The 22,628-nt window shown below is 37.1% G+C and overlaps 1 protein-coding gene across 1 annotated transcript in view; it reads left to right on the plus strand.

Annotated features, from left to right (window-relative positions):
- aff2 (AF4/FMR2 family, member 2) overlaps positions 1–22,628 on the plus strand; it is a 244,320-nt gene that overhangs the window by 212,601 nt on the left and 9,091 nt on the right. The window contains 9 exon segments of the mRNA XM_051859758.1: positions 9,242–9,335; positions 9,337–9,405; positions 11,344–12,390; positions 14,158–14,273; positions 16,518–16,776; positions 17,163–17,299; positions 17,398–17,461; positions 19,387–19,523; positions 19,619–19,690. Of these exon segments, the coding sequence (XP_051715718.1) occupies positions 9,242–9,335; positions 9,337–9,405; positions 11,344–12,390; positions 14,158–14,273; positions 16,518–16,776; positions 17,163–17,299; positions 17,398–17,461; positions 19,387–19,523; positions 19,619–19,690 (1,995 nt within the window).

Consider the following 22,628-nt stretch of genomic DNA (forward strand, 5'->3'; position numbering starts at 1 on the left):
ATTAATGACAAAAGTTTCATTTTTGGGTAAACTATCCCTTTAAGTATAGTCTTTTAAAGTATATTACTTCTGTAATAAGTGCTCTTTTTAAAAGTATGTGCTTCTTTTGCACAAGGAAAAACATTGGCCTGGCTGATTAGTCAGACACTATTTGGCCAATTTGATATTATTGGCATTGCCATTGCCAATTAAGTATGCATTTCCAAACTCTACTGACAGATTGTCAATGAATAATAAAGCATTTTTTATTTCAATTTTTTTTTTTTTTTTCTGTGAATTATGAGTAAATATTGTTTAGAATAAGTGTTAATTTTGATTTAGCAATTTATTTTTGTTTTAGTCTTATTTTTTGTTCATCAAATTGTATTGTTTATTAGAACTAGTTAGTACTAGCATCAGTAAATGAAAATCACTAATTAAGAATGTCTTTAATACATTATATATGTGCTTCTCAGAAAGAGTTATCAAACAAAGTCATTTCAATGTTGTTTTTTTACACTCATGAAACTACACACTGTGTTTACATGTATCCTGAACAGTTAAATCACACAAATGCATCATCGAGGGAAACGGCTCTTTTCTTAATAACAGATTTGTGTAATTAGAGGAATATTATTACACCTTTTTTTCTTAATGGCTCCTTTAATCTCTCTTGGCCAGAGTTCCTTTACTCAATAGTGTGGGCCCTTTACATATTAATCATAGTCAACCAGTGCTTAATGTGTGCTGCTTTGTTTGCATCTTAATTCATTTATGCTTTTTCATTCAGCTGTAATCTATTAACATCCTGCATCTCTATTCTTTCTCTCTTTCACTCCCCATCTAATTCATTTCTCCACTTCTTTGTTAATTGCACTCACACACAGTGTGAATTCAGGTTGAGAATGTGTGTTGGGGATTCTAAACAGGAAAAAAAGCATGTTCAGAAATCCCTCCATATATTAATAACTTGTTTACTGTGTCAACGTTGCCATTTTGTCTCTCAAAGGCAACTTATGAAATCAACTCATGCTCCAGTGATGTGGATCTAATTGTGTGAATATCAGGTGGCTCCACTTTATAATATCATATAAAGCCATCCATCTTAAATGTTGCTCATTAGCTTCAAAAAAGGCCATTAATTCGATTGCACATGCAAATATACTGTACAAGAATGTATATGCGTGATATAATCTGATAAAGAACTGCTGTCGTTAAGTTATTTTGAAGCAAATATTCAAAATGCTGTCATTTCTGAAAAGTGGACCAAGTGTCAATACAAAATTTGAGTTGTTTTAGTCCATTACTTCAATCTGTTTGGATACAATTGCTTCATAAGTTCTCCTTGTATGATTAAAATGGTCAAAAGTTCATCCTGTTTTGGTAAGTCTTTAACTAAACAGCCACTTTATAACTGCATGTATGCGTAATGTATCCTTGTAAATCGACTATTAACATTGACATTTAACTTTCCTTTGATTTAGCTTGTTAGCTTTTGATTCATCTCATTTGGCATTGTGGCAAGGGAAATGCTGTCCAAGGCAGTGGGATATGCTCTTTTAGCCCTCTCAGAATGATTTAAGATGGGCCAAAGGGAGGTCTGGGATTTGTGTACCACCCTTTGCAATGACCGTGGTTCTGTTCTTTCTGGAAAAACACAACTCCAAACAAGCAGAGCATAATTATGTGAGAAATATCTCCATCTGGAGCCTTTGGGGCTTTTCTGTGAGACTTTGACATTTAAAGAAAACCACATATGGAGTGTTTCAAAATCATGATCATTTGGGTAATATTCCTGTAGCTGAAACTTTAGAGCATGTCAAAGCCAAGGTCATGCATTCGATTCCCAGGGAATGCATGAATTGATAAAATGTATACTTTGCATGCAATGTAAGTCACTTTGGATAAAAGCGTCTGCCAAAATGCATAAATGTAAAATGGGTAAAACATTTAGGTTAGCTATGCAACGTCACTCACAGTGCATAAAACGTTTGAAGCTGCAAAAGCATTAGAAAATGTTTACAAGGACTACTTTTGTAAATATCAGGGTGCTGTGGGTGGTTGCCTGGATGTGTTTATAGTATGTGCTTGCTCTGGTAATCTGGGTGGTTTCCAGGTTATGCTATTTAGTTATTCTAGGTGGTTGGTAGGGTGATTGCTTACTGGTCAAAAGAGCCCACCCTTAAGTCACTGATATTTGGTCGTGTTCCTCCTTCAGTGTAATCACTAACAATGCTTCTGTTAAAAGCACAGCATGAAAATAGCATGTAAATGTCACCAGCTCAGACACAAGTGTGTTCTACTTAAATGGACTGCAAGTTAACCATTCAAGGAAATAGCTTCTTAATGACTGGACCATATGGTTGCATTGCCACAACAAAGCCAAAAACGTCTGTTGGGGTTGGTCTGTCTCCTTTTCTTAAATTTATTCAAATATGCTTGCATAGACAGAGGGATTGTGGATTATGATACAGGTGATTCAAGAGCAACTGATCATCTTTAGATCAGTGGTTTGGCCTCAGTATACCCAGATTTTATTTTGGACATCAAGTGATGACCTAACAGAAACAAAATTGTTTATTGTAGTAAAGTAACAAAAAGTCCTTAATATTAAACATCAAATGTATTAATTTTACTACAGACTGCATAGACCCAACAATATGCAAAATTATTATCATGAATTGGATCGATTTCGATGTTGGATAATTCGTTTTAGAACAAAATGTAAGGTAACACTTTAGTTTAGGGAACACATATAAACTATTAACTACGACTTTTCCCTCAATAAACTCCTAATTTATTGCTTATTAATAGTTAGTAAGGTAGTTGTTAAGTTTAGGTATTGGGTAGGATTAAGAATGTAGAATAAGGTCATGCAGAATAAGGCATTAATATGTGCTTAATAAGTACTAATAAATAGCCAATATTCTAGTAATATGCATGCTAATAAGCAACTAGTTAAAAGACCCTAAAATAAAGTGTTACCAAATGTAATTGTAAAGTTGTATTTTATTTTAACTTATTTAGATATGCACATGGTTTTTGAGGACGTCAGAATGTTAAAGGGATAGTTCACCCAAAAATGAAAATTCTGTCATTAATTATTCACATCCGTAAGACCTTCATTCATCTTTGGAAGACAAATGAAGATATTTTTAATGACATCTGAGAGCTCTGAACCAACGCAACTACCACTTTCAAAGTCCAGAAAGGTAGGAAGGACATCATTAAAGTAAGCCATGTGACTCCAGTGGTTTAACTGCAATTTTATTAAGAAACACGAGTGCTTTGTTTGTGAAAAAAACAAACAAACATAATATACCACTTTATTTACAATGCATAACAATTCATAACAATTCAATAATTCATGATTGAATGCATAACATTGACATCAAAAACATGGGAAAGGTTTTCTCCTTGCTTTTTAAAGTTGATAAGCCAATTTATTTGGCTATTACGTTAATGATGCGCTATTATATGATTATTAGCATTTTATTATTTGCATTTACCATTGTTTTTCCTTGCTGTCAGCGAACCAATGAGAACATACCAGCGACCCACCAGTTGAAAATCACTGCTTTAGATTATGCTATGGAAATGTATTTGACATCTGTGATGTGTTTTCAGAGAGAGTAATCAGTGTAAGCAAGTCAGATGGAATTATGGTCTTGTTTTGAACATTTGCAGACAGTTGAAACATTTTAATCAAAGACCAGACCTAATCTGAGCTTGGGAAACCAACCATCAAGTTGTAAATATGCTCAGTGTGTCCCTGTTGAGAACAGATCTTGTAATGATTCAGGAATCAGAGCCGTGTTTTGAAACAAGATCTATAATCTATTCCTCATGCGAACAGACCATTGATTGAATCAAATAAAGCTTGTAATGGATTTAAGGGCAAAGGGAAGTCACAATCATCAGTGTAGAGATGTGTGGCAAGTTATTCTTCGGGGTGATTTATAAAAATAATGTATGCGCTGCTCGCAGATGATCGTTTTATGAGGCGGTGGGCTGAAGACTTATAAATGAAACTCCTTCAGGTCTCTTCTCATCTTTTCTCCGTCGTTTCATGCTTCAAACTCTTTGTTGCTTTCACCCCCCAAACACATAATCGTGTTTAGTGTCGAGACCCCGCTTCCTCAAATTCTTTTGAACTTTTCAAATTTAACTTATTGATGGAAATCATAAATTCACAGTTCATTAAATTCTCCTACGCCGAAGACATCTGGCTGGCGGTATTGACAGGTTGCGGTCCAGACTAGATGTCTGAAACGGCCCCAGCACTGTTTCTGAGGGGAATAGAATCAAACGTGGGCTTCTGAGCCACGGCCCAGGTCTCTGCCGGCTCCAGCGACTGTAGGAATCATTCATCTATAATTAACTATTAAACTTCATTGAAGGAGAGGTTGAAAAAAACAAGGAAAAAACCTGGATATGAGACACGGTGGGAGATGGCAAGATTCATAATGCAAACTTTCTCAGGGTTCGTTAGGCCGCCTTTTGATAGATCTGTAAATAATTACAATCTACAAACAAATATGAGAACAGAGGTGGCCTTTGCGGAGGTCCTGAGCTGCAACGCTAGACTCAATCTGCTAGTGGCCCTTGGGTCCGGTGTGAATTTCTGGATGAACTTGTGTCTTAATGAGTCTCTTCAAGGAGTTGGCATCTCTCACACACTGCTTTTTCTTCCCCTCCTCCATTGTAAGCTCTCTCCATCTGCGATTCGGCCCATCAGACAGACCGCCAGGCTGTGACTATCTGTCACATTGATCTGAGATTATGGTATCAGTGTAAACACAGAGAGAAAAACACTAGTCGATGGGGTCCCTGTAGCTTCCAGTGATACATTAGCTTTTGTTTTGGTGTGATAATCTCTGAAGAGCGTTTCATGGCTTTGGCCCTTGTATTACCTTGTTCTTCTGTTAGCAAGAGCTGGAGATGGTGTGTTTTGAATATATTTTAGATGGTAGAGCTCTTTTTGGGGACCCGAGTCAGAGTTTGGTTCATTCGTTTGGTGTGAAAAGGGTTGTCTAAATTCAATGGACAAGTAGAAGGATTGGTTTTTAGCTGTGCTCACCGCCATGATAACTTATGTAACACGGAAAACCAAAACTGGGCAATTAGCTGTGAACAAAGTCACATATTTCTGACACCCCCATCTATGTTTTGCTCCAAATTAAAACATTTTAAAGTGAAAGCATTTTTGAGACTAAATTATCAGATTTTGCTGCTAATTATTTATTATATTTATTTTAAATTAATTATATAAATTATGCATTACACCTAAGCAATTCTATTTTGACAATTATATTTTGAAGCTTCATAATCAGCTTTTTAATTGATATATATTTAAATTAAATATAAATAATTTATATGTACATATATAAAGCTTTTAACATTGCTAAGCTTACATGTTTTCTTTTAAGCTCTTTGTGAACCTACATTAATGATTGATAATTAAATTCAATTGGTTGGATATGTTATTGAGATATGTTCTTTCAGCTGCCTTCTCAAGCTTTTGTTGCAGCAGCATTGTTTTTTCCTGCCTTATAAATGTGTTGAATTAAATTTATGATGATTTTTGTAACAAGTGCATTGGGTCAACTCTCTCTCTCTCTCTCTCTCTCTCTCTCTCTCTCTCTCTCTCTCTCTCTCTCTCTCTCTCTCAATTTAATTATCAATCATTAATGTAGGTTCACAAAGAGCTTAAAAGAAAACATGTAAGCTTAGCAATGTTAAAAGCTTTATATATGTACATATAAATTATTTATATTTAATTTAAATATATATCAATTAAAAAGCTGATTATGAAGCTTCAAAATATAATTGTCAAAATAGAATTGCTTAGGTGTAATGCATAATTTATATAATTAATTTAAAATAAATATAATAAATAATTAGCAGCAAAATCTGATAATTTAGAGAGAGAGAGAGAGAGAGAGAGAGAGAGAGAGTGAATTTCACTGACATGTGATTTTGTGTGATTGTTGGCTGAAGATGTCACACTTTCAGGTGCACTTGCTTCAGAGTCAATCAAACACTCTGAATCAAACCCTGAGTTGACCAATAACGTTTATAGCATCTAAACTGGTTTGCATTTGTCAATTCTAAACCTACTCTGAATCTCTGAGTTTGTTCAAGTAGCTTTGTGTAACAGGCCACAGAAGTCTAGCTATTGTTTATTTCTGTATGTACATTGGATCTCATATTCCCTACTGCCTAGCACCAGCCTGGAAAATTGCTTCATTATAAGACATGAATATTTAAAGTGTAAATTGTTCTAAATATTGTTATTTATTTATTAGAGTTGTTTGAGATATTTTGCTTATGCCTGGAGATCTTTTGGGGTTTGTAACAACAACATGCATTGACAGAGAATTAGTTAAAGCCATGATAAACTAGGAGGCCTGTGCAAATTCTTCCCTTACTGAATATTAATAAGCGCCTTGATGGCTTTCACACGGCATAACTTATGGTGGATTTGAGAAACGTATTTGTGCACTTCTGTATATGTGTATATAGTGTGGTATGTGTACTGAGTGTTTCAGGAGTGTAAATAAATACTAATACCTAGTTATTTCATGAAACTCTAGATGGCACAGGCTGATAGGTCCCTAAGTCAATTTGGTAGTGATCAACATTATCTACATTGCACAACTGATTGGTTGCTGTTGCATTAGCAGCCAATGAGCTGCGGATCAACATTCAAATACTGGTAATGTTTGCTGTTAGCATGCTTTCAGAAACCCTCCACCTTCCCCAGCTCCACCTGTATAGATCCGCTATGGTGATTATTTCATGTATATGTGCAGCAGCAGCAGCATGTCTTACATGCTCACAGCAATGTCTGTGAATGTATTGGCAACAGCAAGTCTCGGCTACTTGCTCTGCAGCAGCAGCAGCGTAGCATATCTATTCCATCAAGACCAAATACATTAACATTGCCATATTCATTACCATGCCAATCTCTCTGAGACTTGTCATGACAGAAACATGTTAATTAGCAATATTTATATAGTTCATGAATTTAAACACTTACACTTTTTTTAACCGTGGCATACACATTTTTAAAAGTCTACCAGTTTTTAGACCTAAAAGTCTCAAACATAAACCCTTATGAAAGCAGATATGTTATCATTCCTTATTACAGTTATAGTTCAGCAGTGAAATGTTTAATTTACCCAGTTCTTTCAGTCCCAGTGGCCCAGTTCTAGTTGAGTTTGCCCAGGGCCTGCTGTAACTCCTTCAGGGAAACACTTCCTCCTTCCTGTGTTCATGCAACGTGTGCTGCTTTACGAAAAGAAAGCTATTCCCAAAGCTGCTCTGTCCGGTCTGTTTGGGGACGAGGATAGCGTTAATTATAAATAATGATGATAAGTAAACTTTGTTTACTTTACATCTTTATGCTAGACAAATCTGCAGATCTTTTTTTTTTTTCTTTTTTCCTGTTTCTTTTTTTGGACTGAAGTACGCCCCTGTATGGAAGTTAATTTTTTTTTTTTTTTTTTAAGTTTATTAGACAAAAAATATTATATTTTATATTATATTATATTATATTATATTATATTATATTATATTATATTATATTATATTATATTTATTACATTATATATTATATTATATTATATTATATTATATTATATTATATTATATTATATTACACACTTTTCACCCTTAATAGGTAAACAGTTTAATCTGTAAAAGGTGAAAGAACCAGGAAACATTTTCTCAGACTTACCTTTCTCTCATGAGATTCCACAGCTGTTAACCAAAGGTCAACCTTATTAAGACCAAAAGATGGAGAGAAAATGACCTTCTGTTTTTTTTGTTTTTTGTTTTTTTTTTTGGTTTGTGTGACTGTATCACACCAATCAGTGCTATTTACATAGACAAAGGTCACACAGGTTGGTGTTTTGAAAGAACAGCATATTCCAAGCCCTTTGTGTCTATTCTGTAACAGTGTCCTATTTCTATCAGATGGTATTTGATTATGAAACATTTTCACTGTAGCACACATTGGGTGTCAGGTAGTATGTAGGGCTTTTTCTTTACACTGACAGTGCCTGAGTGAACAAGTGGCCAATTTTGGATAAAGCTTATGTCATGATTTGGCATGCCTCTGTTTTTTGTTTGCATTTTCACTTTCCTTGGACAGGTTTCTCTTTCCTGGCTAGTGTTGTCCATGTCTTGCTGGCACAGCTGTAGACCAGAGCGCTTTTTCCTGTCGTAACATAATCTCTAATGAAGTGTCAACATAAAGCAGCCTGGTCTGACCTTTGGAAAGGAATTTAATTTGCCTCCTTCTGGCATGTTTGACTCCATGTAGAACAATCTTGGATGGCCACATCTGAGGATACCCTGAGAAGTGAAGTACTTATTGGATTAGAGCACTGTGGCCTTTCATGAACTCATAAATAATGCCGAGCATGACTGATAACTCTGAGACAGAGCCGAGTAATAGCCCTGCAGGTGGAGAAGTAAACAAATGCTTTCTTTTCTTGCTCATTTTCTTTCTATTTATATCTTTCTGTCTCTGTCTCTCTCTAAGTGATGTAGTCTATCATCAGTTGGTTCAGTTGTCTCTTTATTAGTTGGTTCACCAAAGCAGCAGCTAATGTTGAAAAATGTATTATATATTTAAAGAAAAAAACAACTTACAGATATCAAGGGTATTTTTTTCCTTTTTTCATTTGGAAAAAAGGTATATTTAACAAAGATTTAATTGCCTTGTCTGATGTTTTAAAGCATTGAACTAAAATAGCTGGCATGGGAAAAATTATTCTTTTTTTAATCTCCCCTTAAAATGATGTGACAAGCCCTTCAGCCATATAAACTTAGGAATAGTTCACTCCAAAATCATGTCAGTTCAAACCTGTACGCTGCTATTTTTTACCATGGAACAGAAAAAAAAAATCTTCACATACAGTAGATTAACTGTTTTTGTATGGAAAAGAGCTACATGAAGATTCTTCAGCATTTATCAGAGCAAAATAACAACATGAGGGTGAGTAAATGATTTTGTGTGAATTATTCCTTTTTTAGCTATATTAGGCAGATTCTTTACAGCCTTGTCTGGTACAATGTGTCAGAGGTCCAGCTGATGAATGCGTTGGCTCAGTTTCTCCTGCTGTTTAATCATTTCTGGTGTGCATTAATAAAACATCCTGTATCTACATCTGTGCTGTCAATGGCACATTTGTATGGTTTGAAGTGTGTCATACCGGTTGATGAATGTTCTCCTCTGTTCTTTTGTCTAAAGCCTTCCTGGAACCACACCGCGGACCAGCGAACCGACTGGTCACTCCAGCGCCGCCTCGGGCAGCTCCAGCGAATCAGAGAGCAGCTCTGAGTCCTGACTCGGACAGCGAGAGCAGTTCCAGTGACAGTGAATGCAACCGAACGTCCCGCGCTGCCACACCAGAGGTACTCATCACTTTACTTCCCTCAAATATATCCACAAACTGATCCATGGCTTAAGAATTTTGCAAAACTTACATAAAGCTGCTTTAAAACAATATTCCTGATGCCTCAGTGGTGAAATGTTTAGAGGCCTGACAATTTTGAGATGCCCATTTGTTAATTTATCATCTTTACTTTTTTATGAAACTGATTTTAAACAAAAAAAAGTGTTATATAAATTAAATTGATTGAGTCTTGAAAATGACATTTTTGCTGACATTTCAGCTCAAACCAGCCCTACGGTTTTCAAAAACAATTCATTACCATTACTGTAATCTAAAGAAAAAATTATTTATTATTTAAATGTTGTATTGGTGTAATATAAGAAAATACTGTAGTAAAGGTTGTATTTAGTAGCATTCATCTGGATTAGATTTCGTGTTGACATTATGCTTGCTTTAATAATAATAATAATAATAATAATAATAAATGTAACTAAACTAAAAACTAAACATCAGTGTATTATTACAGTATTGTACTGTATTATTAGTTGCCATCAAAATAATCTCACAACATAAAAATATCACAATGGTCCTATAATATTTTTTTGCGGTGAAGCATGACCCAGACATGTTCTTGACAGTTTGGGTAGATTTTCTCACCCCTTATTCACAGTTTTGTTGTTTTGCTTACCTTCTGAACTCTGGACCCTGAGGTAAATGAATACCAGCTTATGCAATTATTTCCCTTAGATGATTATTTTGGGGCCCATTACCAGAAATTTCAAAAGAACTGAGATGAATCTGAGTAAGTCTATTTTCTACTTTAGCTAAAGGCAAAGAGAGACTTAGGCAGCATTCCCCCTCCGAGTTTTTCTCAGCATGGGTTAGGGGTAGGATTTTTGAAAGGATCTCCTCAAAGGATTAATTGGCAGCTTTAAAGTTGTCCCGCAGTAGCCTGCCCGGGGCTCCCTAAGAGCATTACACAAGAGTAAACATCTCTCGGTTCTCATCGCCCCTTCTGTGTGTATAGCTTTGCTCTCTGCCAGGGATGGCCAATGGGAATCCGTATCTTAGCACTGCAAGCGCTCTGGTCTACAGAAAGATGTTTCTCTTTCAAGCGGCAGGCGCATAGCCCTGATGCCTCAGTGGCGAAATATTGGAAGGCCTGTCAATTTCGACATGCTCAATTGTTAATTCATCATCTTTGCCAGTGCTTTCACTATAAAATTTGGTAGCTCGTATTGGCGGAAATGTCTCTCTGACAGATGGAGAAATAGCATAGGAGATTGCCTTTTGTCTCGAAACGTGCCATCACGTCTGATTGGAAAGTGAACTGAATTGAATTTCTTACCCTGTGACTTTAATGGTTAATGTGGATGTCCACTCATTTCCACAGCTTCCTTTTCTGAATGATTTGCTATCATTCAGAGCATTCAAGGCAGTGTTTATGGGTTCGTGGGAACGATTTACTTTTGTCTGGAAACATAATGGTACACAACAATCGGCGTGAGATAATATAGCTGATGAAAACATCTTTGCAGTGAGAGCTGTGAGCAGTCATCAGGACAGTACTCACAGCATTTCCTCCATTATTCAGGAGTTTTACGACTTCCTCTCTTAATGGCCTTTTCATCATAGCGCCAGCTCATTGGTCTGTGAAAGTCATATGACTTGAATCATCAAGCTTCTCATGAATCAACACTGAAGACAGATGAAATCTGTATGGATATGCATCATTACAAATTCGATTTCCATGTTATTTTAAACATGTATTCATTTACATTGTAGACCTCAATGCACTTAATGCACGTAAAAATGTAACATACATCAAATCTGATCTTCATTTCCAGTCTTCAAGACTGTCCACAGTGTCATTGTGCAATTGATGAAATAAGTTTAGAGACAATGTACTCAATATGCCTAAAACTGTGATCCACAAATTTCTGTCTTTTTCCAACAGCCTGAACCTCCATCAACAAACAAGTGGCAACTAGATAAGTGGCTAAACAAAGTTAATCCTCACAACAAAGCACTAATTAACACCCAGTCAGATAGTCATGGGCTTAACAGCTCTCAACCTGATGAAAGCCAAGCCTCTGAGAGTCAGAGCTCCAGCAAGAGCAAGCCCAGCACAGCACTGGCACCAGCAGACCCCAAGGAGAGAACGTTGCTCAGTCCTATCCGAGAGAAAGTCAAACCCAAGACTGGTCAGAAGGCTCCAGAAAGCAAAAGCACCAAGGTGAAATCACCAGCTTCAGTGGAGCTAGCGCCCCCCAGGAGAAGCACTGGCAAGAAGCAGCCCAAAAAGGTGGAGCGATCTTCCAGCAGTGAGGAGCACAACTGGCCAAGACCAGGAAACTCAAGTTCTACCCCAAAAGAGAAAGAGCCCCCGCCTTTAGAACCGCCAAAACCTAGAGGCAAGGGCCCTGGGGTCAAAACAGCTCCAAGAAAGGAACCTCGAACCACCACAACAAACACTGCACCAACTAATATCACGCCTGTTCAAGATAAAAAGAAGCACCGAGGACCCAACAAGATCATCCCCAAGTCTAAGGAATTCATCGAGACAGAATCTTCTTCATCCGAGTGTCATTCAGACCCTGAAGAGCTCACCAAGGTTCAGCTTCCCTGTCCGGGTCCCAACACCCTAAGCTTGAAATCCAAGGATTGCAACAGCAATATCCTGAGTGTTAGTAGCCTTACCAGCACAAGCAGCACCTCCATTCCTGACCCAGGTGCCTCGGATCTCCTGGAAGAGCCCCTCTTTTCTCCCATCCCCATTGTACAAAATGAACTTTTGTCACCGCTACGAGATTTTGAGGACATCAAGTCCCTTTGGGTTAAGATTGAACTCAGCTTCCTGTCACGAATCCCAGGGCAAGATCCCCCGGAGCCTCCCCCAACCAAGGCTGAGTGTCGGGAGGTCAGTGTCAAGCACAGACGGCAACAGTCACCTGCCTCCATCCCTGCGGAAAAGAACCCTAGCAAATCTAAGAGGAAACACAAGGCAAGTCTTCAATGTTCTCACTCTCATTTCATGCTCTATAATTATAAAATCAAGGGCTGCAATAGCAAATTAATCATGTAATTATTATTTTAGGCAAGTACTCATTCAGCAGGTTCTTTTTGCAACATGCACTTTTTCCAGAGACATGTTCTCTGACACAACATTGATAGCTGAAAGATTGGCCCCTTGTCATGTTCAAAGTGTATTTAAATTGTAAATTTCATCAGCAGAACAGATATTGAACTACCATACATTTTATTGTTTTGTAATATAATACAGTATTTCATCCAGTGCCATGTTTATGTCATAGAACTTCCTGGTGTTTCTGTCCAAAGGGTCATACAAAAAACTTAACACTGACAGGCACAAAGTTAGAGCTCATGGAAGACCACTTGCACGTCCAACTTTTCAGGACATTTTCACACCTAGTTTGTTTGAGCACTACAAGCGATATTGAGCCGATATAACAAACGTGAACACCCCAAATTATCTTAGATCCTCGCAAATTATCCCAGGGACCCACAAACAAACCATAGTCAGACTATCTAAGGAGGTTCATTTTGGGTCCTTTTTGTTTTAAGTGCACTTACATTGTGAACACCAAAAGCACTGTGGTCACTTTCCTTTCTGAAATGGGTTTGGTTAATTTAAAATGTACTATATGTGAAAACACCCTCAGTTATTAGCCCTGATCTTTCTCAATACAGAATTCTGAACACTATCTAACACTATATAGTAGAGGTGTAACGGTACACAAACATGACAGTTCGGTACATACCTTGGTATTGAAGTCGCGGTTCGGTACAGCAAGGGGGTGAAAAATAAACATAAAATTGCTTCTTTTTTATTAAACAGTAGTTTATTGAACAAATTGTGTCTCTGTCGTTACATAAATTCAATTATAATTAACATTTTCTTAAGGATAAAAAAAATCTATCTCAGCTAATGCTGTAAACTATATACAGGGAGCACTTTCTTGCACATTACTATAATATAAAAGGTTACAATTAACAACAGAGATCCAACCTTTAAAATTCAGTTGCTATTTATTTTTAGATGTAATAATCAACACAAATAAAAAAACATGTAAATTACACATAAGTCAGGGTTTGCATTAACTTCTAAATCTAATCATAAAATGTTATTTTTCTACTTGAATTCATTTTTGAAATATAATCATTTACACATTTACTACAAATTTATTTAAACGTATTAAATAATTAAGACATTACTAACAGGTAAAGTAAATATAATGAATAAGCTAATATAGTGCATGTATTTAGTGTAATGCTCCCCTCTAGAGTTCATTTTCTCTAGTGAACTAGCATGCTGTGGACTCTGAATGACTTGCCTGAGGTAACTGTAATGCTATGTGAGATATTATTCTCAAGCTGTTTTATTGATGTCTTTCAGCAGTTGAAACACTGGTTGAGAGATTACACATAAACATACCTATATCGTCTTTTCCTCTTGCACTTTTTCCTGTTGTAGAGGTTAGCAAACAGCGTTGCATTACCGCTCACGCTCCCTTCTGGATTGGAGTGTGGATCGCCTATGACTGACTATATTCGTCGTCTGACTATATGCACTGAACCGTGATGGTTCGGGACGAACACATGTACAGTTACACCCCTTCTATATAGTCTTAGACTATAAAAGATGTTTGTTTGAGTCCTAATGTAGATGTTTCAACTCGTCCTTCATCCTGCCAAGCTAAATAACATGTTAAATTCTGGACAGTGGTAATTAACTTCACTCTCTCTGCAGTCTGAGCACTGTGACGTGATGAGCGGAGGCAAGAAGCTTCGGATGGACAAAGACGCACTGCTTCTTCCTCCTTGTATCTCGCCCATACACAACCACAAGGTCTCCAGCACAAAAGAGTGAGTATTCTATACTGACTCATAGCTTGTTGCCTACATTATCACACCATACTCCAGCCTGTCTCAGGAGCTTGACTAGTGACTTTTCATTTTGATTTCAAACGCATTTAGTTATCTTCTATAGATAATAAGGATTCTCACTTACTTACTGTACTGTTTGTTTCTTTATAGTAACTTGAAATCCTCTATTTAAAGAGCCCACAATGTTTCGGTTTACTTTAATACATGCAGCCAATGTCCCCTGATGTTTTTACCACATGTGTGCAGAGATTTGCCAACTCAGATTAGTAGCCCACTCTGTGTTATATATCCTTTGAGAGAATGCTGGGATACGCAGGGGGAGCAGCAGGTCACCCTCTCAAGCTGCCTGCCTGCTTTGTCCCACTGCATTACAGTAATTTAACACTGACACCAGCACAACGGCTACCGCTAATTTTAGATATTCAATTAGTGTCAGGGCAGGCTAGAGCCCATCAAAGACACATGCATGACAGGGGTCATATGCTTGTCCTGTCCGCCTGAGTGCCCACCGCACTGCGACACGACTAACGGCAGTGAATCTTGATGATACGATCAACAGTGCTACGTTAAATTATTAGCCACCGCTAACGTCTATTACTGGAAGTGTTTAGCACCCCAGGCTATTTACTGTTATCACCTGCTCAGTGTGTTTTAAATCAGCTCATTTGCCGCATTCACCCTTTTAATTGAATTAGAAAAGTAAAGAAGCCTTTTATTTAGTGTTGTTAACTGATGAGACTCATGTTTTATAGCGTGTTTTCAGCCTAATAAACCAAGGCAAAAAATATGCTGCTGTCCAGGACAGTCTGTCTCAGTAGAGCTTCTTTTTTTTTAGCACATTGGCTAAGTTTAGACATGTAAGCATTTATGTAAATGAATTTAGCCAAGTTTATATCAGAGCACATGCACATGCCACCACCTCCACTTTCATCTGCACATAACCATTTGTCTGTCCCATATTGTTCTAGAAAAAGGAACAAAAACTTTTGATTTATCTCAAATGAATCTACTGCCCTGAAGGGTGAAAATAATAAAAGAGAGAGCAGAATATAGTATCATATTTTCAACAAAATTACACCCTGTATAAAATAATATATGTCAGTGGTAGCTCCTTTAAAGCTTTACTCTTTAATTAGGGTTTAGTTTTGTGCTGAGATGCAACATTAGTGGAGCTGAGAGCATTTCACTGTAGATTCTGAAAAGCCCAAAAAACACATGAACAGAGTCAGTTCTTGTTTGTTGTTTTGTCCATGTCTTTATGCTGAATTTAAAAGCCTGGACTTGTAGTAGGCTTGGGCAAATGCACCATCAATGGCAAGTAAATAGAAAACATTAAAAGACCATAAATATTTCTTACTGGCCATGAAACTGTATTTTCATTATTGTAATAAACTTGCAGCATCAGATACATAATGAGCAGACAGTCTGTCCCTCTGTGAAACTGCACCTGTCACAAAAACATGGACACATTGTGATTTTGTTCTTCTTATTTTCATTCCGATGCAAGTAGTAATCCACATATGTGTCGACACATGGAGTTTTGGAGAAAAACTTAGTTTGCAGTCACAAACAGATTTTTGCAGAAGGTTGTGTGTCTGAGCAGTCAGTGTTAGACTATCGTTCTTAAAACATTTAATGAGTGGCATCTCTATTCTGGCCGGTAAAACCAGGCATCACCAGATGGGGTGCTGTAGTGCAAAAGCATTGCATGATCATCAGTTCTAAGATGTTTTCAGAGGATCTATCTTCAATATATCGGCTATTGTGTGGTAACCTCATAAAATGTTATTAGATTTATGCTTAAAAACTATTTGGCTATGAGAGTGAGGTAAGATACATTCTCTGAAAACAAGTCCTATTATCTGTATTGATCCTTCTAATTTGTGATGATGATGATTGCCCCACTCGTTAAAATGGGGTCTTATGCTGCATTTACACTGTAAGTTTTAAAACACAAATCCAATATTTTGGCACAAATGTGTTTGCCCTGTTTGTTAATATTCACTTATGTGACTGCGTTTACCCCCTAGATGCACTTGTTTTTTTTTTCTTTGTTTTTTACAGTATCTCTTTTACAGTGTTTAACAAACTCTATATGTCCTTGTTTTAAGAAATATCATAAAAAAGTTTGAGAAAACACAAATTTATTGGGCCGCAAATTGAAGTGTCCTGTATGTACACAGACAGAAACCTTTGACATGTTTTCTATTTTTTTCTGCCAAGTTCATTGAAAAAGCAACCTCGCAAGCGGGAGGATAAGCTGTTACCGCCTCTACTGTCACCACTGTCCGACGAGCCGGTGGGCCGCCCACGAAGGAGCAGTGAATGCAGCTCCCTCAGTCAGGAAGGAAGCACCTCCACCGTCCCAAACACCCTCTCCTCCACCCGCACAATGCCTGCCTCCTGCTCTTCATCATCGTCCTCATCACACAAACACCGCAAAGGAGAGAACAAATCCTTCTCCCATTCCAAGACCAGCACTGTAAGTCTGATAGATAGATAGATAGACAGATAGATAGATAGATAGATAGATAGATAGATAGATAGATAGATAGATAGATAGATAGATAGATAGATAGATAGATAGATAGAGAGACAGAGAGACAGATAGATAGACAGACAGATGGTCTTCACCACATTTCCTGTGTTTTTGCTAAACTAATTACCTTCTTGGAAAGGTTTCAAAATAGCCTTGAAGACAAGTGAATGGTTCCCATGAGCCGATCGTCCAAAATCAATCCAACTAAATGGCCCTAAAAATGAAAACACTGAGTAGATGCAGAACAGACAGAGAGTGAATGGATCCTTTATTTATTATTCAAGCTGTTAAAGGCTAATTATCATTTTAATGTTCTCTTGCTTTTCCAGGAGGAAGATGGTCACAGCAAGCCGTCCGGGGGTTTTCATGGCAATGGTCAGTCGGACACAGACCTCTGGTCGAACCCTTCAACGCTATCCATGGAGCATATGGAGCCCAGGAGACCTAAACTCACGTTTAATAACACGTATGTAACAGCCATGTGATTATTTCGGTAATAACTGACATATGTGCGAATATATGTGAAAAACAAACACATCTTAATCACACTTTATATTATTACAGAGTTCACAATGCAGATTACTACATGCAGGAAGCCAAGAAGTTGAAGCACAAGGCAGATGCTTTGGTAAGTCTATTTATAATAGGCCTGCATCTGTATGCCAGCACAAAAACTAAAACCATAAAAAACATTTTCGTTGCTTGAAATAAAATAAACATTAACTGAAATAAAATATAAATAAAAACTTATTTCAACATTTCTCATTTTCATGTAGTTTGACTTGATGTACAAAAATAACAAAATTGGCAAAAACAACAAAATTACTAAAACCTTAATGAAAATTAAAATGAAAACAGAAAATAAAAAAATAAAAACTATAATACTATAATACTAATATAATACAGTTATACTAAAAAACTGAAAGACAAAAATAAAACACAGCAAGTAAATGCTGCAATTACACTAAAAAAACAGTAACCTAAAAATGGCAACATCTAAATTAACTGGTTTTATTCAAGTCAAAAAATATTATTGGTAGCATTTTATTTTACAGTCCTGTTCCCCGTTGAATTGTAGTAATTGCAGTAACTGGGTAATAACTAGGTACTTACCCTGAACCTAGCCCTAAACCTAACCTTAACCCATGTAGTTACCTTATATTATCCAGTACTTTCTTAGGTAAGTACACTGTAAGTACACTTCAAGTACACGTAAGTATGTGCAAGCAAATGCACAACTGTAAAATAAAGTGCAACCATATTATTTAGCATCGCTCTTTGTGAATGCAATCTCTGTAAGGCATTATGATTAGTGTGGGAACCCTGAATCTGATATCTTGGCACCTGAGAACTGTTGGTAACATTGTTCAGATCTCTTCCGAAACTCTAGAGGAGACATATGCAAAATTATGAAGTCTTTTACTCAGGAGAATAATCTGCAAAGCCAGAGACTCCATTCATCCAGTCTCTCATCCAGTCGCACCGCAGCCTAGGAGCAGCAGAGATATTAGCGCAATCTTTAGTGAATTTTTTTTCCAATGGGAAGTTGGCACTCAGCAAGAGCACATGAAAAATTCCTGTCACACTGCTCTTAACTACACGGACACCTAACCCTTCCGCTACAGAGAGCCATTAGCAAGCTGAGAAAAAGCTCTCTCGGCAGACCTTTTATAATTGAAGACTTTCCGATCTGGGCGAGCGAGAGCCCTTGTGTCTGCCCTTAGCATCCATAAAGCAGGAGCTTTGTTAGAGATTTACAAAACAGACCCCCAGACCTCCTAATAATTGGATCCAGGCAATTATCTCTGGAGACATTGTCCATTATCGCAAGTTACATCCTCTCTGTCATAAATCGCTATGACGATGTATAGGCCTAGTCATGAATACAAAGTAAAGGGAATTGATTGCCAGCGTTACATGAGCGTAGTGGCAGGCGTGTAATGAATCCCGGGCGTCCGCTCGCTTCGTATTGAAGGGCTCACTTGAAAACGAATGGACTCGGCTTCTGAGGTGCCGGCAGAGGCAAGTGGTCACTAAATCTATTTTACGCTCCTATGGAGATGAGAAATGCTCTTATTGTTTGTGCTTGTCTGCGGAGTTGGATGCAGTTGGGTTTTCGGAGGCAGGCGTAATGTGGTTTAGTACTATTGATTAGTTTGCGTTTAAGAAACGAGATATGAGAGTTAAAGTTAGCCTTTATGAGGTCATACCAGTAAGTCAGGATGAAAAACATAATCCCTAAATGTAGAGAAAATCACTTTGTACTACTTTACCACACAAAATGAACTGTTCTAAACCATAAACTTGTCGTGAAGTTGGAAATATGTGCCGTCCCGGTGGCCATAAATCTGCACGTTGCAGCACTATCATAGAGACCTGCATTACATCTTCAGACTCGGATTGCTTCATAAGAGAATTACCTCAGCCTAATGGCTTTATTTCCTCCTCCGATCATATCTGTTTTTCTATATGCCTTTACGAGCTTTGAAAATTACCTCAGTCTTTTTCATTCGCGTAATTATCTCAACCTTTAATGCAACTTTTGCTTTGCAGATGGACAAGTTCGGCAAAGCTGTGAATTATGCAGACGGGGCGCTCTCGTTCATCGAATGTGGCAACGCCATGGAACGGGACCCATTAGAGGCCAAGTCACCATACACAATGTACTCAGAAACTGTAGAGCTCATCAGGTCAGTTCCTTCTTCATAATTTAAAAATAAAAGATGATTGTCATTACCTATAGTTTTTTCATGTTTGTGTAACTTGTGTACTTTTGTTATTTAAGGTATGCAATGAGATTAAAGAACTTCACCAGTCATTCCGCCACAATAGCTGAGAAGAAGCTCGCTGTACTGTGGTAAGTTTGTTTTTTTTTGTATTTGATCATATGTACAATTCAAAAGTTTGGGGTCAGTATATATATGGGTCAATGACGTGACGGGTCATTTTTTTGTCCAAAGACCTTAATAATAATAGAAAACAAAAAGATATGACATCCAAAGTATGTAAGGTAGTACAACTAGATCTCTTTTATTGAATCCAAAAGGTTATAATTATATTTTGCTACATATAAAGATATTTTAAAGTTTTTGAAGTGTCAAAAGGTCATTCGGTTTAACCGTCCAAAGGCCAATACAGCCATGTCATTTGTGATTAAAAAATCTTAAAATGTAATAAATGTATATATTTTTTTATTCTGGTATGATTTTATAACATCATATATCAACATAGTGCAAAATTGTATTAAAATTATGTGTAGAAGTCGTTGCTTTGTTATGAGAAAGAATGTCCGGAAAAACAAATTTTATTGATGTCATTCGGAGTAACCAATATAAAGGGACCATTTTGGATCAAGTCATGCGGTCAATATCATGTGACAGGATGTGTCATCATTCAGACACCTGCAAAGGATAACATGGTCGTGAAGCAAAGTAACTAACTCTCTTTTAACTATTTGAAAAAATCATGTTTTCACTTGCTCATACGCATGTCCTGAAACATCAGGTCATTCGGTTCAGCCGCTATAAAACATGGAAATGTTGTAATATTTTAAAAACTTGGGTAACACTATAGTATAGGGAACACATATAAACCTTTAACTATGACTTTTCCCTCAATAAACTCCTAATTTACTGCTTATTAATAGTTAGTAATGTAGTTGTTAAGTTTAGGTATTGGGTAGGATTAAGAGTGTAGAATAAGGTCATGCAGAATAAGGCATTAATATGTGCTTAATAAGTACTAATAAATAGCCAGTTTTCTAGTAATATGCAAGCTAATAAGCAACTAGTTAAAAGACCCTAAAATAAAGTGTTAACAAAACTTGTACTAAATATAAAATGTTTAATTGTCCTTTTGCTTGCTAGCTAGCAAGCTTACTAGCTAGCTAGCTAGATATCAGTCTGTTAGCATTGTTTGAAAATATCATTGTATCAAAGTGTCATTCACAAAAATATTAAGCAGTATTTCTTGGGCATCAAATCAGCATATTAAAATGATTTCTGAAGGATCATGTGACACCGAAGACTGGAGTAATAATGCTGAAAATTCAGCTTTGCATCACAGTAATAAATTGCATTTTAAAATATATTACAATATAAAATAGTAATTTTAAATTGCAATAATATTTAACAATATTACTGTATTTCTGATCAAATATATGCAGCCTTGGTGAACATTTCTTTCAGAAACATTAAAAAATCACAAACTTTTGAACGATTAGTGAATCTCAAAACAACAATCTTCAATCTAATTGGCTAGCTCACAGTTTCCAGAAATCAGGATGCACAAGTTTTATTTACAAATATTCTGCAATGAGCTTTTTAGAGGAAGAGCTACTTGCTTGATTTTACACATTTTGCGAGGCTCATCAAATCGAACATTAGCAAGTAAACATGGTGTCCTTGAGAATATTTCTACATTCTGCTTTGCTTCGAGAGAGATATGCAGGTTATTTGAGATTGCCCACCCTTAAACATCAAAAAAGGTGAATCATGATCAGTCACTTTAAATGTCAATAAGAAGAACCTTTCCTGACTATGTAGCCAGAATGACCCGCAATGCGGCCAAGACTTTATGCCAATAGTCTGGTGACGTCAGATTAGTCCACTGACTATTTTGAGGGTAAACGACTTGCGAATGTGAATTGCATTGATAACCGAACTGATATAGTTGTTTTGAAGTGGTGTAAGCGTTAGGTCCTTCTAAGGGCGTTAGGGGTGGTATTATAACTCCAACGCCGTTCCCCGCGTACCATCAGAAGCTAAATCCAGCGCTTTGCTCTAGCAGCCAGTTAAATCTCCTCTCAGCCATCGCTCGACGACAATCATCCATATCTGGAAGGAAGCTTTAAAACACTGCTAAAGCGCTTAATCAGCTTAGAGTGGATCATTATTCCTGTATTTCATTAAGCTATTAGAGGATAATGAAAGATTTCCACATGGTGACGGCAGAAACATATTCTCGCCCAGATAAAAGCCGCCCGTGCTCTGCCTGCCTGTCACGCCGCGGCGGCTTGTTTATTTTGAATGTCAAGGTTAGTTTTGCGCTTATAGCGAGATGACAGTCATCAGCGCAGATTGGAATTCAGCTGCCAGTCTTTCTGGCTTGTTAATGAAAGCCGTCTAGCAGCCGAAAGGGATTTTCAAAGGCTGCTGCGTTTATGATTTATAAACCTGGGTCGAGGACATAATACTGTTCGGGTGATATTATATGCATTTAAGAGGGCTGTAAAAACATGTTTACTCTCTGGTTTCAGATATTAGGCCAATATAACCTGTAGATTTTGACCTGTGACATTGGGAAATGGTTCATGCACAATAAAGAAACATCAGCAAGATGCCATAAAAGCTTCTGTCCGGCTTTAAGAGGGACAGACACCTTGTTTATATATTAATGTGACTTCAGTATTTTGGATGCGTCAGAAATGTGAGAAAGCTAGTTTTGGTTTCATGGGGCTGTGCATATGTCCCAAGCATCTGGTGTCTCGCAAGCATACTGTTGAAAGGTCAGCCACCCCATGATACTGGCTGCTTTTTCTTCACTGCTCATATTGATGCATGCTGCTGCTTGTGATAATACTGTTGTTGTTTTTGTCAACAAGATACTGTTTATGTTTCTTGCTATAGGCTTTTTTGGCCCTGTGAATTTTCACACAATTGTTAGTATTTAATTCAACTTTTTTGTACTGTTTTTGTTTGTTTGAACTCTTTTTATTACACTCTATGGTGGAAATGACTTTTTTTTTAACATTTTTGGAATAAAACTGCCCACTCCTGTATTTGAGTCCTTAAAGG

Source organism: Ctenopharyngodon idella, chromosome 14 (assembly GCF_019924925.1).
Source record: "Ctenopharyngodon idella isolate HZGC_01 chromosome 14, HZGC01, whole genome shotgun sequence".
Lineage (NCBI taxonomy): Eukaryota > Metazoa > Chordata > Actinopteri > Cypriniformes > Xenocyprididae > Ctenopharyngodon > Ctenopharyngodon idella.